The 14,061-nt window shown below is 38.0% G+C and overlaps 1 protein-coding gene across 1 annotated transcript in view; it reads left to right on the forward strand.

Annotated features, from left to right (window-relative positions):
- Positions 1-10,159, forward strand: part of Myo1b (myosin IB) — a 170,254-nt gene extending 160,095 nt beyond the window's left edge. Inside the window, exons 28-31 of the mRNA XM_090354504.1 lie at positions 422-554; positions 839-991; positions 2,479-2,606; positions 8,866-10,159. Of these exons, the coding sequence (XP_090210630.1) occupies positions 422-554; positions 839-991; positions 2,479-2,606; positions 8,866-8,989 (538 nt within the window). The 3' untranslated portion in view covers positions 8,990-10,159. The remainder of the gene's footprint in view (positions 1-421; positions 555-838; positions 992-2,478; positions 2,607-8,865) is intronic.
- Positions 10,160-14,061: the final 3,902 nt, after the last annotated feature.

The raw sequence follows: 14,061 nt of genomic DNA on the forward strand, positions 1-14,061 counted from the left end.
GATTTTTCTTTGCCGAATACCTACTGTTGAAAAGCATTTGTAAATCCTATGTGGACAGCTGTTAACTTTCTACGAACAGATTTGAAGAAATTACCTGTTCTTTCACACATAGCCATGTACTTGAGTCTGGCTGGCATTGTCTGGCTGTCCATCTGGATTGATGTATTTGATAACATTTTTATCAGAATCTTATCAAGAAAATGCCATAATCACTTCCAGAAATCGATTTAAAATAGGGTATGGTTTCATTACCATTTTATATTGAAAACAGGTACATGTGTAATACATTAAAAAAAAAAGTTGAATTAACTTTTCATTAAGTTTTCAGCCACTCTCTTAGAGTCAACAGACTTGCTTCTTTATGCCAGTGGTACTTGCTCTTGACACCATTTCTAATGTGCTGGAATTGTTTTTCCTGTAGTGTTGGGCAACCATTCCAAGGTGCTTACCTGGAAATCAATAAGAACCCCAAGTATAAGAAACTCAAAGATGCCATTGAAGAAAAGATCATCATTGCTGAAGTTGTGAACAAAATTAACCGTGCCAATGGAAAGGTAAAGACGCTGACCTTGAAGAAAAAGAAGACCCTATAAGTCCCCTGTACTTTTCTGAATATTAAAGTTTGATTTTGCATTCCTAGTAGAATTAAGTGTGAAGAAAGTAATAGCACTTCACTTGGGAGCTTAGAATTTTGCTTATTCTTGAAGTTACTGAGTTAAAAGTATGTTGCTTATGTCTCTAGTGTGTTCTCATTTTACCTAGCTATGTTTGCCGAAAGAGAACTGGAATAAAATAGACATGATCATTGTTTTTTGTATCTTGTTTTGTTTTGTTTTAGAGTACATCTCGAATTTTCCTCTTAACAAACAATAATCTCCTTCTTGCTGATCAAAAGTCTGGGCAAATCAAATCAGAGGTTCCTCTGGTAGATGTCACCAAAGTATCAATGAGTTCACAAAATGATGGCTTCTTCGCTGTTCACCTTAAGGAGGTAAAAGTTCACCTTGTGATTTGATTGAAAGATTTCTCAGTTATTGATTTTGATATTTTCTCTATCTGACTAGTCCCATTGCCTGAAGTCTTTCCTACTTACACAAATCTTATCTATAGTCACCCCTATCTTACTTATAGACTCAGGCTTAGTTTTTGAGTAAGCTTAATCACTTTTACTGACTTGTTGAGTGATACATAGAAATACTAAAATATTTTAAATTATATCTGCTTTTTTCTTTTCTTCTATGTGCCAACTTACCAAATGGCTATTTATTATCTTTGACTTGGTGGTTTTATCAAAGGACACAACTATAACAAAACAGTCATCCAGTGATTTTTGACCTAAAGGATGCTTAAATGTTCTCTGCTGTTTAGCTTTACCGAAACTTATGGCTTGAATAGAATGGCCAGAAAGCAGGCACTAGACTTGTCTTTACTGTGATGACTGACCACACCATGCATGTAACTTTCATATGCCAGCCTTATTTTTCTCATGTTTAAAATGGCAATGAAAACTGTACATAAGAACATTATTGTGAGGATTGTTAGACTGTTGGTAAAGTGTTTACCCCAGTGCCAGCCATATAACCACCATCATCATCAGATAAACAACTGTTAGAAAATATTAATCATATTTATGTATATACATCTAGCTGATAGATAGTGCCATTGTCTATATGACTCTGAACCAGAAAAATCCCAATATCTTTCATTTTCATGTGTTCTCTACCATGGATTTAGCCTATCAGGGTCATATCAAGTTATAGGACAGAGATTCTAACACAGTAATACTGTAAAACAACTCAGGAATTTTTTTTCCCTTTGTAATGTTAAGGACAAAAATCCAGGTCCTTGTAAACACTCTACAACTTGAATTACACTCCAAGCTCACAAGTTGGGTGTTTTAAAAAATGCTGGCCTTGTCTCATCAGATCGGCAGCTCTTGGAGTAGAGAATCAATATCCTATTTTTTTTTTAAGTTGTCCTAGTTGATTTTCTTGTATGGCAAAGGTTGAGAGACATCGCTCTAGGATATTTGGTGGAAGTGTTATTGTTCTGTTTTTTTATAAATCCAGTCACTTAGGAAATTTTTTGAACAGCATCTTCCACATGAGTTCTAAGATGAGTCAGTGCTTCTTGAACCTGAGTATGTGAGCCCATGACCGATGAAACTTGGTATAGATTCTTAATCACTGGGTGGAGGTACAGCCCAAGATGGTGCTTCTCTTAAAAGGCTTCTGGGTGATGCATGTGCCACTTTTGGTCTATCAACCAACTGTGAGTAGCCAAGGCTTAGGTGGTCTTGCTGAAGGGCTCTGGCATGCAAGAAACACTGCTCTTGGCATAACTGTTGACTGTGGGGAAACAGGCTCCAGTATTAAATGTTTTAAGAAAACTGTAAATACTTTGTCAGCCAAGCCTGGAAACATTTCGTTCCTCAATAGTCTTAAATTGTGATTGTCTAACTGTGGCTTTCCTTTGCAGGGCTCAGAAGCTGCTAGTAAAGGAGACTTTCTCTTCAGCAGTGACCACCTGATTGAAATGGCCACCAAACTTTACCGCACAACTCTCAGCCAAACCAAACAGAAGCTCAATATTGAAATTTCTGATGAGTATGTTCATGTCTTCTTCGATCCACTTTTTCATTTTCAGCTGATGTCTTCGTCAATGCTACAATTACTTGTTAAATACTAAGTTTAATATTTGTACTGGATAAAGGGTGTAGAGAGGTAGACACTGACCAAGTCCCTGGTTTTGATACCTGATATTCTAGTAGGAAGGAAAACTTGTACAAAGTAAAATAGGTAGATGATAGGGTTTGAGCTAGTGACAAATGGAATGAGGAAAAAAACAAAGCAAGGATCAGTGGTAATGTTTTAGATAGTGAAGTTGAAGAGGCCTGTGATGCTGTGAATCAAGACACTCAGTCTAGGAAGTGCAGAGAGGTGGCAGGTGCAAATGCCTTGAGACAGGAATGACCATTGTCACCGAGTAAGATAGTGGGAGAAGACTTGAGAGAGAAGCAGGAACTGGTCATTTATCCTTGGTAGCTGAGTGGTAAGTGAGATTTTTTCCAAGTATGCTAAGAGATCTTTACAAGTTTTGAGGTAGTGAAGATGTAGCACGATCTTGATTTCTGTTTTTCTAAGGTGGCTAACAGTAACTATTCGGAGTCAAGAGTAGAAGCAGAGAATAAGGATGTTTCCATGCTGTGCCAGGGTATGGTGATAGAGGAGGCAGTGTGAATGGGAGGCAGTGAGGAGAGATCAGATCCTGAGTGTGATGTGAAGGAAAGAAAAAGGACCCATGGATAGATTGGTGTTAGACTGGTCTCAAGCCCAAAGGATGATAGATACCATTTGTTGAAGTTGTGGGTATTGAGGGAAGGACTTTGGAGGTGGCTTGGGTGGTTTAGAATATTAGATTTGATAAGACCTTTTTCTTTTCCACATGTAAATAATTAGATCTGAGAAAAGGCATTCCATGTTTGACAAATGCCCATTAGTGCTAAGACTGGTGTAAACTTGAAATTTGCTTTTTAAATTTACATTTATGGGCCAGGTGTGGTGGCTCACACCTGTAATCCTAGCTACTCAGGAGGCTGAGTTTTGAGGATCGTGGTTCAAAGCCAGCCCGGGCACTAAAGTTCATGAGACTCTTAGCTACAGTTAACCACTAGAAAACCAGAAGTGGTGCTGTGGCTCCAGGGGTAGGGCAGTATCCTTGAACTGAAGAGTTCAAGGACAGCACTCATGCCCAGAGTTCAAGCCCCACGACTGAACAAAAAAAAAAATTTTATGTTCCAATATCAGAGACTAATTGCCCAAGAAGAGTTTATTCTCTAATGAAAGAGTTTACCTGACAATTCTAGTTCATCTATTCCTGAGTCTTTCTGAAACATGTTTGTATCCATTTCTGCCCTTTCTTTGCTCCCCATACTATACCTTCTGCCCGTCTTCATTCTCTTTGAGCACTACCTATGCTGAGTGGACTCAGTACACTATATCAGTAAACTAGTGTTCTGCCACTTGAACCACGCCCCAGCTGTGTACTGTACATTGGGAATGTCTATTTGGATTAAAACTTGTTTTCTAAAAACTGAAAGTAATGTGAGGGGAGAAAAAGATAATGGCAGGCTGGATTCCAATTCATTCGTGTTCAGCTAATTAATTAGATAGGGCTGGTTAGAGCATTAAGCTTTGTTTTGTTTTTGTGCCAGTACTGGATCTTGAATTTGAAGCTTCATGCTTTCACTTCATGTGTTTGCTTTAAATTTCCCTTTGAATTTTTCATAATTTGAGATGCTGGTGTGTTGGCTCTGTCAGTTCCTACTCAGCAGAAAAAAGTTGTGTTATCCCGATGATATCTTTCTATATGATATAAAGATTAAGCAGCAAATCACATCTAAGTCCAAACTTCAACGGAGTGCTATTTTAAAAGCATGTCCCATAATAATAGTCTTTAAAAAAAAAAAAAAAGTAGTATTCTCTGGTGGAAACTGAAAATCTTTCTTTACTCCGTTCTGAAGGCATCTGATCTTGCTGCCTGTGCAGTTGCAGTGTGCCCTGTGTTCCCCCTCCGGTGGCTCTCATGAGCACGTGGTCTGGAAAACTCAGCTGGGATTAATTTGTTTCTGTGGCTCATGCCTTGTCATAGAGACACCTGTGACTCTCTGGATTCCATCAGGTGTCAGAAAACAAGTTTCTGAATGAAAGGTTACTATGTGGCCAAACGTTTAATTCTTGATAGTTGAATGGCTCCGAGAGCCTTGCACAGCCTCTATGGTTCCTTCCCAGGTGCCCCCAGAAAGCCTAGGAAGTGGGTTTTTAGGGTGGCCTGTCATTCCTAAGCCCCATGAACTTATAGGCAGGGATTATAAATCCCTAGAGAAGGTTTTAAATTTAAACAAATATGAACAGTCATGGGCAGGTGTCTGTGCTGTGTTTTTCACCTACATGGCTTTACCTCCCTTCCTCACGAGCTGCATAGGACTTGTGCTGTGCAAAGCTCACAGGTCAAAGACTAAACCCTTCCTTGTCATATCATATACTTGAGAATAGAAGTAGCTATTCCAACCAGCCAGTTTCTGTAATGATTATGGATTTGCTGACTGGGGGCTTTTGGAAAGAGATTGTAAGTCCTGCTCCTGAGTGTGGTTTGAACTTGCACATAAAGAAATGAGAATTTAATTCATTGAAGAATGTAATTGCTTTGTAATTCCTGGTCCCTAACCTCCCAAGCGATACATTCTGTGAATAGATTGTGTTTTAAACTAACCTCCAAATGTGTTATATTTTTGAAAATGAAGTTCTGAATATGGTGTTCTAAAAACATTTTAAATACTCACATCTGTATGCCTACTTATGCCTACTCATGGACGCATGCAGTGTGCATCATTTACATGTGTTTTTCTGATCTCTGGGGGTTTTTTTAGCTATGGAGCTATATATTCCATTTTATTGTTCTTGCTTTCTCGTCCATGAAATGAAGGATAGTACTTACCTCCCAGACTTGTTTTAAAACTGAGTTAGTATATGTAAATGGTTAAACAAAAATATCACTGAGGATACTCAATAAATTTTAGCTTATTTCTAATGTGAATCTTGATTATACACTCTAAACATAGAAACAGCTAATGGACACTTAAGCTAATGGGAGAAAAAACTATTTCTTACACATTGAATGCACCACATGTGGTCTTTGAAAATTAAAATGTAAATTCACTTTTAAAATGTATGAATTTGAATTAAACTTGAAGGTTTTTTTCTTCAAGGCATACAGATAAAACTATATTTGTTGGAAACATGATAGGCAAATATGAAACTACAGCTTTTATACTTTTTTAAATACTTTCAAATTTAAAAGAAACCACACATGTAAAAAGTTCAAAGCACTGTCCTTTCAAAATAGCTTCTTTGTGTGCTGTACATGCATGCATGTATGTACTGGTTCATGGGCTTGAACTTAGAACTTAGGCACTGTCCCTGGGCATGTTTACTCGAGGCTGGTACTAATATAATACCACTTGAACTACAGCTCTACTTCTAGCTTTTTGGTAGTTAATTGCAGTCTCACAAACTTTCTGCCCAGGCTGGCTTTGAACCATGATTTTCAGATCTTTGCCTCCTAAGTAGTTAAGAATTACAGGCATGAACTACCAACATCCAGCAATGAGAAGTTTCTATCAGTTTTCAACCCTGTGGATAATTGTGAGGCACAGCCTCTTTAGACCTAGAAAGTAGGACTAATACATACAAGCGTAGCTGTTTTATCTCTCTGCATTGATAGTTGTAGATATCAGTACATGATGCCAACATGCTTGTTAGGTTGAGTCACTTAGTATTGTGCCACTAACTCAGAAAGCTATTCCCTGAGAAGACAAGACATGAGCATCTCATAGTGATTTTGATGGGGGAGGGAGAGAAAAGATCACTAATCTCAGGGAAGGAAACCCTGGTCCCTGAGCTGACCAAGCTGCTCTTCTGACTGCTCTTGAGAGCAGGGGGCATCATTTACACAGCTGGCTCTTCCCTCAGCATGGGAGCAGGTGAAATGCCTTGTGCATACTCACTGGACTCTGGATGGTCTGCAAGTGAAAGATTTGGAGTGAATGTGGATTTCTTAATGTATCATAAGTACCACTGTTGAGATAGGTTTTAGGTGTACATGAGTAGATTGGGGTTTTTTTCATATATTTTATTGTAATTAATAGAAGGGTTACATTATATTCGCCATATAGAAGGTGCATTAATTCACATACATTGATACCCTTTCTCATGTCTTGGTCCCCATTTCCCTCCCTCCACTCCCACCCTCATCTTGTTTTCCCCCCTTCCCTATCTGATTTCAAATAACCAAATAAGCATATATACAATATATCAGATAACAAGGTGAAATATTGTAACAATATGAGATAACCAAGGGACAGCAAAAGAGATGAGAGATAACATAGTACATTAAGGACAACAATCATTCATTATATGGCTTTCATTTCTATATCCTGGAGGTCCTTTCATTTAGCGTCATACTGTATGGCCTTATATATCTAGGTTTTGCTCTTGCAAATCTCTGCTATGAGAACCCAAGGTTTCTACTGATTATGACAAATGAGGGAAGCCATTGAGCCTGTGTTCCTTTGAGTCTGGCTTTCTTCAATTAATATGATTTTTTCTAAGTCTTTCCATTTCCTAACAAATGAGGCGATGTCATTCTTTCTGACAGCAGTGTAGAATTCCATTGTGTACAAATGCCACATCTTGCTGATCCACTCATCAACTGAGGGATATCCACCTCACTCCAGTTAGAATGGCCAGGATCAAGAAAACTAATAACAACAGATGCTGGAAGGGATGTGGCCAGGAGGGATCACTACTACACTGTTGGTAGGAGTGCAAACTCGTTCAACCACTGTGGAAAGCAGTATGGCAGTTCCTCAAAAGACTAAACATAGAGCTCCCCTATAACCCAGCAATTCCACTACTAGGCATTTACCCAATTGTCTAGAAACAAGGACATACTAAATCCACTAGCACAACGATGTTCATTGCAGTAGATTGTTTTTTATTGTCAGGATAATATATTCATCAAGCAGTAGGTACATTACTTCTCACACATTGATACCCCTTCTTGTGTTTTTGTCCCCACTCCCCTCCCCCTACCCTCTCCCAATCATCTTGTTTTCCCCCTTCCCTATCCTATTTCAAATAAACAAACAAACATATATACAATATACCAGGTCAGATACTGTAACAACTTGAGATTAACCATAAGAGCAATAAAGGAGAAGAGAAATAACATAGTACATTAAGACAATAGTCACACAAGATAAACCTCTTGTTTCCATATCCTAGAAATCATTTCATTTAGTCGCATCCGATATGACCATATGTACCTAGGTTTTGAGCTATTGTAATACACGAGTAGATTTTAAGTGAAAAAAATATATAATGCTCTAAATGGGCACTAAAAGTAAGTGATAGATCACACGAGATTTTGTCATTCACTAATTCTGAAGCAGTATAAGCCATATATGAGTATACAAATAAGACAAAAAGAATTTGAGCTGCTCGTGGTAGCTCATACCTGTAATCCTAACTATTCAAGAGGCTGAGATCTGAAGATCACGGTTCAAAGCTAGCCTGGGCACTAAAGATCATGAGACTCTTATCTCCAATTAACCACTCAAAAACCAAAAGTGGGGCTCTGCCTCCATAAGTGGGACTGTAGCCTTTTTAGCTGAAGAGCTCGGACGGCACCCAGGCCCAGAGTCCAACCCCACAACCAAAAAAAAAAGAACTTAAAAAAAATTATTAATATCCTTTTCTGAAATTCTTTACTTCACATTCTCAATATATTAATAATTTAAGGACCCCCTTTCCTATTTTTATTTTTGCCATGCAGCAGTGCAGAAAGTGGAGATGTAATATGTTAACTTTTGGGGGGGGTTTTGCCAGTCCTCGGCATGAGTTCAGGGCTTGAGCACTGTCCTTGGACTTTCTCAGGGCTAGAGCTCTACCACTTGAGCCTCAGTACCACTTCCGGCTTTTTGCTATATATGTGGAGTACCAAGGAATCGAACCCGTGTCTTCGTGCATGCTAGGCAAGCACTCTACCACTAGGCCAAACTCCCGGCCCATATGTTAATTTTTTGTTGAAAACATGGAAATAATTATTCCTAGCTCTTTTATGAAATATGAGAGTTCATAAACTTTCTTCAGTTTACTTTGGGCTGGATCACGACTGCTGGGAATAGTTTGGGTAAGAGGTGTTGATGGGAAGGTGAATATCCAGTAGAACACACACACAAAGCTGCTTACTGTACTTTTCCTCTGTTTTTGTATGTTCTTTCATTTGTTCATTCTTTTCTCCTAGGTTCCTGGTACAGTTCAGACAAGACAAAGTGTGTGTGAAGTTCATTCAGGGCAACCAGAAAAATGGGAGTGTCCCGACGTGCAAACGAAAAAACAACCGTCTTCTTGAAGTTGCGGTTCCTTAACTGGCTCCTTGTCTTTGCTTTCATGGACTTGTTTCTTTGTAATAGTGCAATTGGTTTCATGTTGTCTGGGGTTCGTTATATGTTTGGGAATTGCCAAAGACTGTTAGAGTCCCTTGGCAAAATAAAAGTATTTGACTAATCAATTTTTATTATTGCAATAGTTGAACCCTTAAATCCACTTTCGGTCCTGGAGCAGGATTGTTAAAACTAACCGTGTCTGTTTTCCTGTCATTTGTGTTTCCTCTTTAGTTACCATGTTAGACTTGTCTACCCTGAATCAACATAGTAATCATAGATTATTAATACATATAAGTATAGGAAGGGTCTTAAGAGACAATGCATTCATTTATCAAATATTTATTGAATGCCTATTCTCTGCTGGGCACTGTGCTAAATGATATGAAATTACAAGGAGCCTGTTTATGTTTAAGACCATTGCATTCTGACTGGTTTGTTCTGCTTTAATGACAGCTGAGAAAGATTGAAAGTTGAAGCCAAACAATAACTGCTAATGATAGACAGCATTAGCAGGCACTCTGTAACATGATCATAAATAATATATGCTCCCAGAAGGACTGATCTGATGACGAGTAGAAATAGATGACTAGGTAAAATCTCTCCATATTTTTTCTATAGGAAGAGAAGAAAAAATTACATCTGAACCGATCTCCCGTGTAACTACTTTCAGGAATAGCGTACAGAAGTGATTCTTGTTTTAGTTAAAGTGACAGAATCAGTCAGTAAAAATGGTATGTTCCCGTTTCTGGTAAACATCATATAGGATCCCAGGTGTGCTGATATCTGCAGTGGTTTTATTCAAGTTCAAGTAATTATTTGAAACAGCTAACCCAGGAAAGAAAGGCTGTCTTTCAGAGTGGCAGATGTTCTGTATGATGTGCAATAAACATCCAAAATCCTTTGTGAAAGTTTTATTTATAAGACACATTTTTGTATGAGAGGTGATTGGTACCGGGTACATATTTTAGTCAAGGATCAGCAATCAGTTCATGTTAATTTGCTGAGCTTTTTCTGTTTTCTTTAAAATTTTACAATGAGGATTCATTTGGAAACTACATTTTAAACTTTGAAATCAAACTGTTTCTTACTTGGGGGATAATGTATATACATTGCTCTTACGTCAAATAATAAAATTGGTCTAATTTGGTGCCATTTGCTGGATCACAACTGTATTTTTGTATTACAAGCTATTTTCATATATGTCTGTGTATTATCTCACAAAAAAGTTTTTCAGCCTAAACATTATATGATCTCTGTATTGACTGACTTTCACAAACATTTTATAAACCAGAAAAGTTGTTGAAATATTTTCTGGGTATTTTTGTTGATTTTCATACTTAGAAGACATTGTTCACATAAATCCTCGGGTGTATATATGGGATTTTTTTTGCATATAAGCAAAGGAAATAATTCTTTTCATCTTTCTTTACTGTGGACCCCAAATGGTATATTTCCTGATATAGTTGAGTGGTAATTCGGGACTGAGGGACATTTTTGTTTTAATATTTTTAAAGACAGATACATTTTTAATGCTGAATGTACCACAAGAGTAGAATAAAAAATTCTCCATTCTGTCAGCCCCCATCTGCTAGTTCCCACCTCTCCTTCCAAAAAAGTTAATTCTTACTTTCAGTTATTTTGGTACTATTCCTCACCTTGGCTTTCTTTTCTAACAGAATAGATCAGCCTTCCTGTTAGATAAACTGTAATCTTTGCTGGTTCCCTGCTCATCACCATTGGTCTGCTTCCTGCATAGAACATGAAGGAAGTCCTCGATTGAAGGAACTTGGGATTGCAAGGACCAATATTCTATGGGTCTATTTGTAAATTTTTTCATCATGAAGGTTAGCAGCAGTAGCAATTGAGCAACCACATAATTTGCAATGCTTTTTTCTTTATTGTTCCCAATAGAAAGACTTATTTTCATTCCGCAAAGAAATTATAAAAATATTTTTGCATGCAATTTATATCAGTTGCAGTTTAATCACTGAAAGGAAGTATAACAATAATTTTTGATGGTGAAACTCATTTTATACGAGTTTTACATGACTTGATTTAGTGGGAAAGTTTTGCTTATGTTCCAAGAGGTAATGTGCTTTCTTAGAGTTCGTAGTACTTAGAGTCCATGTAGGGATGTGGCCTTTCTTTTCCATGGAGCAAGCAAACAACGGCATTGTAATTGCTGGAAACAAAGATTCCGAATTTTTTTTTAACTTCAAATATTAAACCTTCCTGGTTTAATATTGAAGTTAGAATTGACTGCCTCTCAGAGAAACTGTTATCTTTGTGGAAGCCATCACATTTCCCATGGGGAGAGCAGTATAAATTTGACTACACTGGACTTGAAAGTCCCTGGGGCTCTAATGTTGCTGAGTATAGGGGAAAAATAAAAATTAAAAAAATATACTCTACGTTGATTCCTGGGTGGGTCTTATCTGTTACTGACTGAATTAGAATCTCCAAAATAGAGTTTGAAAATAAGCATTTTTTTAAAAGCTCTTTAGATGATTCACACATGATAAACTTTGAGCATATTGAAAAATTCTAGAGTTACTTTGTGGTCACACATAACAATCTTCATCTTAATAAATCCTGCCTGTATGCTGATTCATAGGAAAACCACTGGTTCAGAGTTGCTCTGCAACTGTACACAGAATTATGGGCCACATCTGTAAGGGCTTCCCACCCACTCCTAGTGTCCTGGTAGAGCTTACCTCACAGTGAATAACTGCTTTGGGTGTGTCTGTCCCTGTCTTGCCATGGTGCGTAAAGGCATGGGTGGTGCTCCAGAAATCCCACGTATCCAGGCCTGGCTACAGCTCTAGACATGGATTCTACATAGACACATTTTATCTTGGTACATAAAAGGACTCTCCCACCAGGCAAAGACACTGAGTTCCATCACCAGCTTTCCCCAGGTATTGCTTTGAAGGTTGACTAGCCCCTACGGTGATTTCTAGGAGTGGCAAGTGCTGAGACTAAGTTATCTAGGACCTAGATCCCTAAATACAGTCTTGGAGAGAGTCGGAGTCATTCTGGGGCTGAGGTAGCCGTGATTAACAAATGTTGTTTTGGAAAAACCTGTAATGAGGTCCACAGAGTTGAAGTTGCTAAAGGATTTCAATGTGATTTTCATCAAAGAAGGAACATAGAAATACTGTCATGGACTGGCTACAATTTTTCATTTTACACTCTTAAGAGTAATAACTCGTCCCTAAACTCATGTGTAAAACCTTCAAGCTCAAGTTTGAATGCTTGTGCTCATTCTCCAGTGGTGAAGACAACAAAGCCAAGCCAAGAGCTCCGAGTATCCTAAGCACAATTCTGAATATTGAGGATTTGGCTGAAGCCTAAGAATGAATTTTTCTCTCACCATTTCAGTATGTTAAGTCCTCTCAAGTTCATGAAAGTGAAGCTTTTTTGTTATCTGCTACTTTCTATGTACTCTATAGTTTTGGTGGAATGTCAAAATAGTACTCTCTAAACTGGTGTGTGCATCTTAGGAAGGATTTACTAAGTTCCTTTCTGTGTGTTCTAATCTTAAGTTTTGATCTGAATATGCCTTTCTAGGAGCCTTTGGTTTTAAGTTTGGCATTTTTCCATAAATATTGCAGCCCACAAATTGATAAAACAGTCAGATGCTGAAAGGTAGAAGGAAAGAGACTTGAGGGTAATTGTTTTGCTCTTCTGTCTGTCTGGTGTGAACACAGCTGTAAGATTTTTATCAGGCTTTCTGGGAAATATATTATTATAGAGGAGCTCCTTTGCATTTCAATTTAGTAATTCTATCATGCTCTTTTGTTCTTAGGTTTTCATTAACAGCTCTCATCAGCTTCTACTTCAGTATCCACATTGAAGAGAATTAATTATTTTGGGTTAGTTTCTTCTAAATCTTGGAATGTTTGCCTCATTTTCTTTGGTTTAAAGATCACTTTCAAAATCTGGAGTTAATCACAATACAGCATAAGCCACAATCTCTTTCTCATTAACTTTTTCATCCTTTGGCATGGTGACCAGATCTCAGCCCAGTTCCACAAAATTCAACAAAAATCAAACTTTATAACCAAGGTAAATAGTCTCAGCTTCTCGCTGTTTTGGAGAGAGAATGGGAAATGAATTTAATTCCATATTTACCCAATGTCCTAGTCATACTAAAGGAAAAAAAATCAATTAGCTATTATGTCATGACAGTTACACAACACACCTTGAATTTTTCTCTTGTGTGTGTGGTGTGAGTTTCTTAGCAATTACTAAATGTGGTATATATCATTAAGTTACAACATTAAATGACATACACTATTCAAAATGTTCATGTGGGGGCCAGGAGTTTGGCCTAGTGATAGAGTGCCTGCCTAACCTGCACGAAGGCTGGGTTCGCTTCCTCGGGACCACATACATAGAAAAAAGCCGGAAATGGTGCTGTGGCTGAAGTGGTAGAGCTCTAGCCATGAGAAAGTCCAAGGACAGTGCTCAGGCCCTGAGTTTAAGCCCTACGACTGGCAAAATAAACAAAATGATCACATGAAACTGTACATATGCTCATAGCTAATACCCAAAACAAGAATCTCAGATACAGCATCCAGAAATCTCTCCCACATTCCAGTCATAATCCACCAAAGTAAATACCATAGAATTTTTAATACTTTATCCTAACTTTGCCCATTTGAAAAATTTAAATGGAATCATGCAGTGTGTAGACTGCCTACCTTCTTCCATTGAGCATTGTAATTGTGAGACATGTTCATATTGTTACTTGTTCCTAAGTTTGCTCATTCTCCTGGCTTCACACAGCTAAGACTAGTTCTGCAATCTACTGTCAGTGGCCATTTTGTTCTTGCACATTGGCTACAGCAAACATTCTGGAGTGTAATCTGTGAACATTAGTATGCATGACTACTGTACGTTTGCCTAGAATCACAGATGGCTAAACATCTTCTCAGCTTTCATAGACCCTATCAAAATGACTCCTGAAGGAAAGTACTGGTTTGTGCTCCCTCTGGCCTTGTACTGGGTGGTAGTACACACTGGCCATTGGCAGTCTTTCATTTTGGTTC

This window comes from Megascapheus bottae, chromosome 21 (genome assembly GCF_031878675.1).
Source record: "Megascapheus bottae isolate mThoBot1 chromosome 21, mThoBot2.hap1, whole genome shotgun sequence".
Classification (NCBI taxonomy): Eukaryota; Metazoa; Chordata; class Mammalia; order Rodentia; family Geomyidae; genus Megascapheus; species Megascapheus bottae.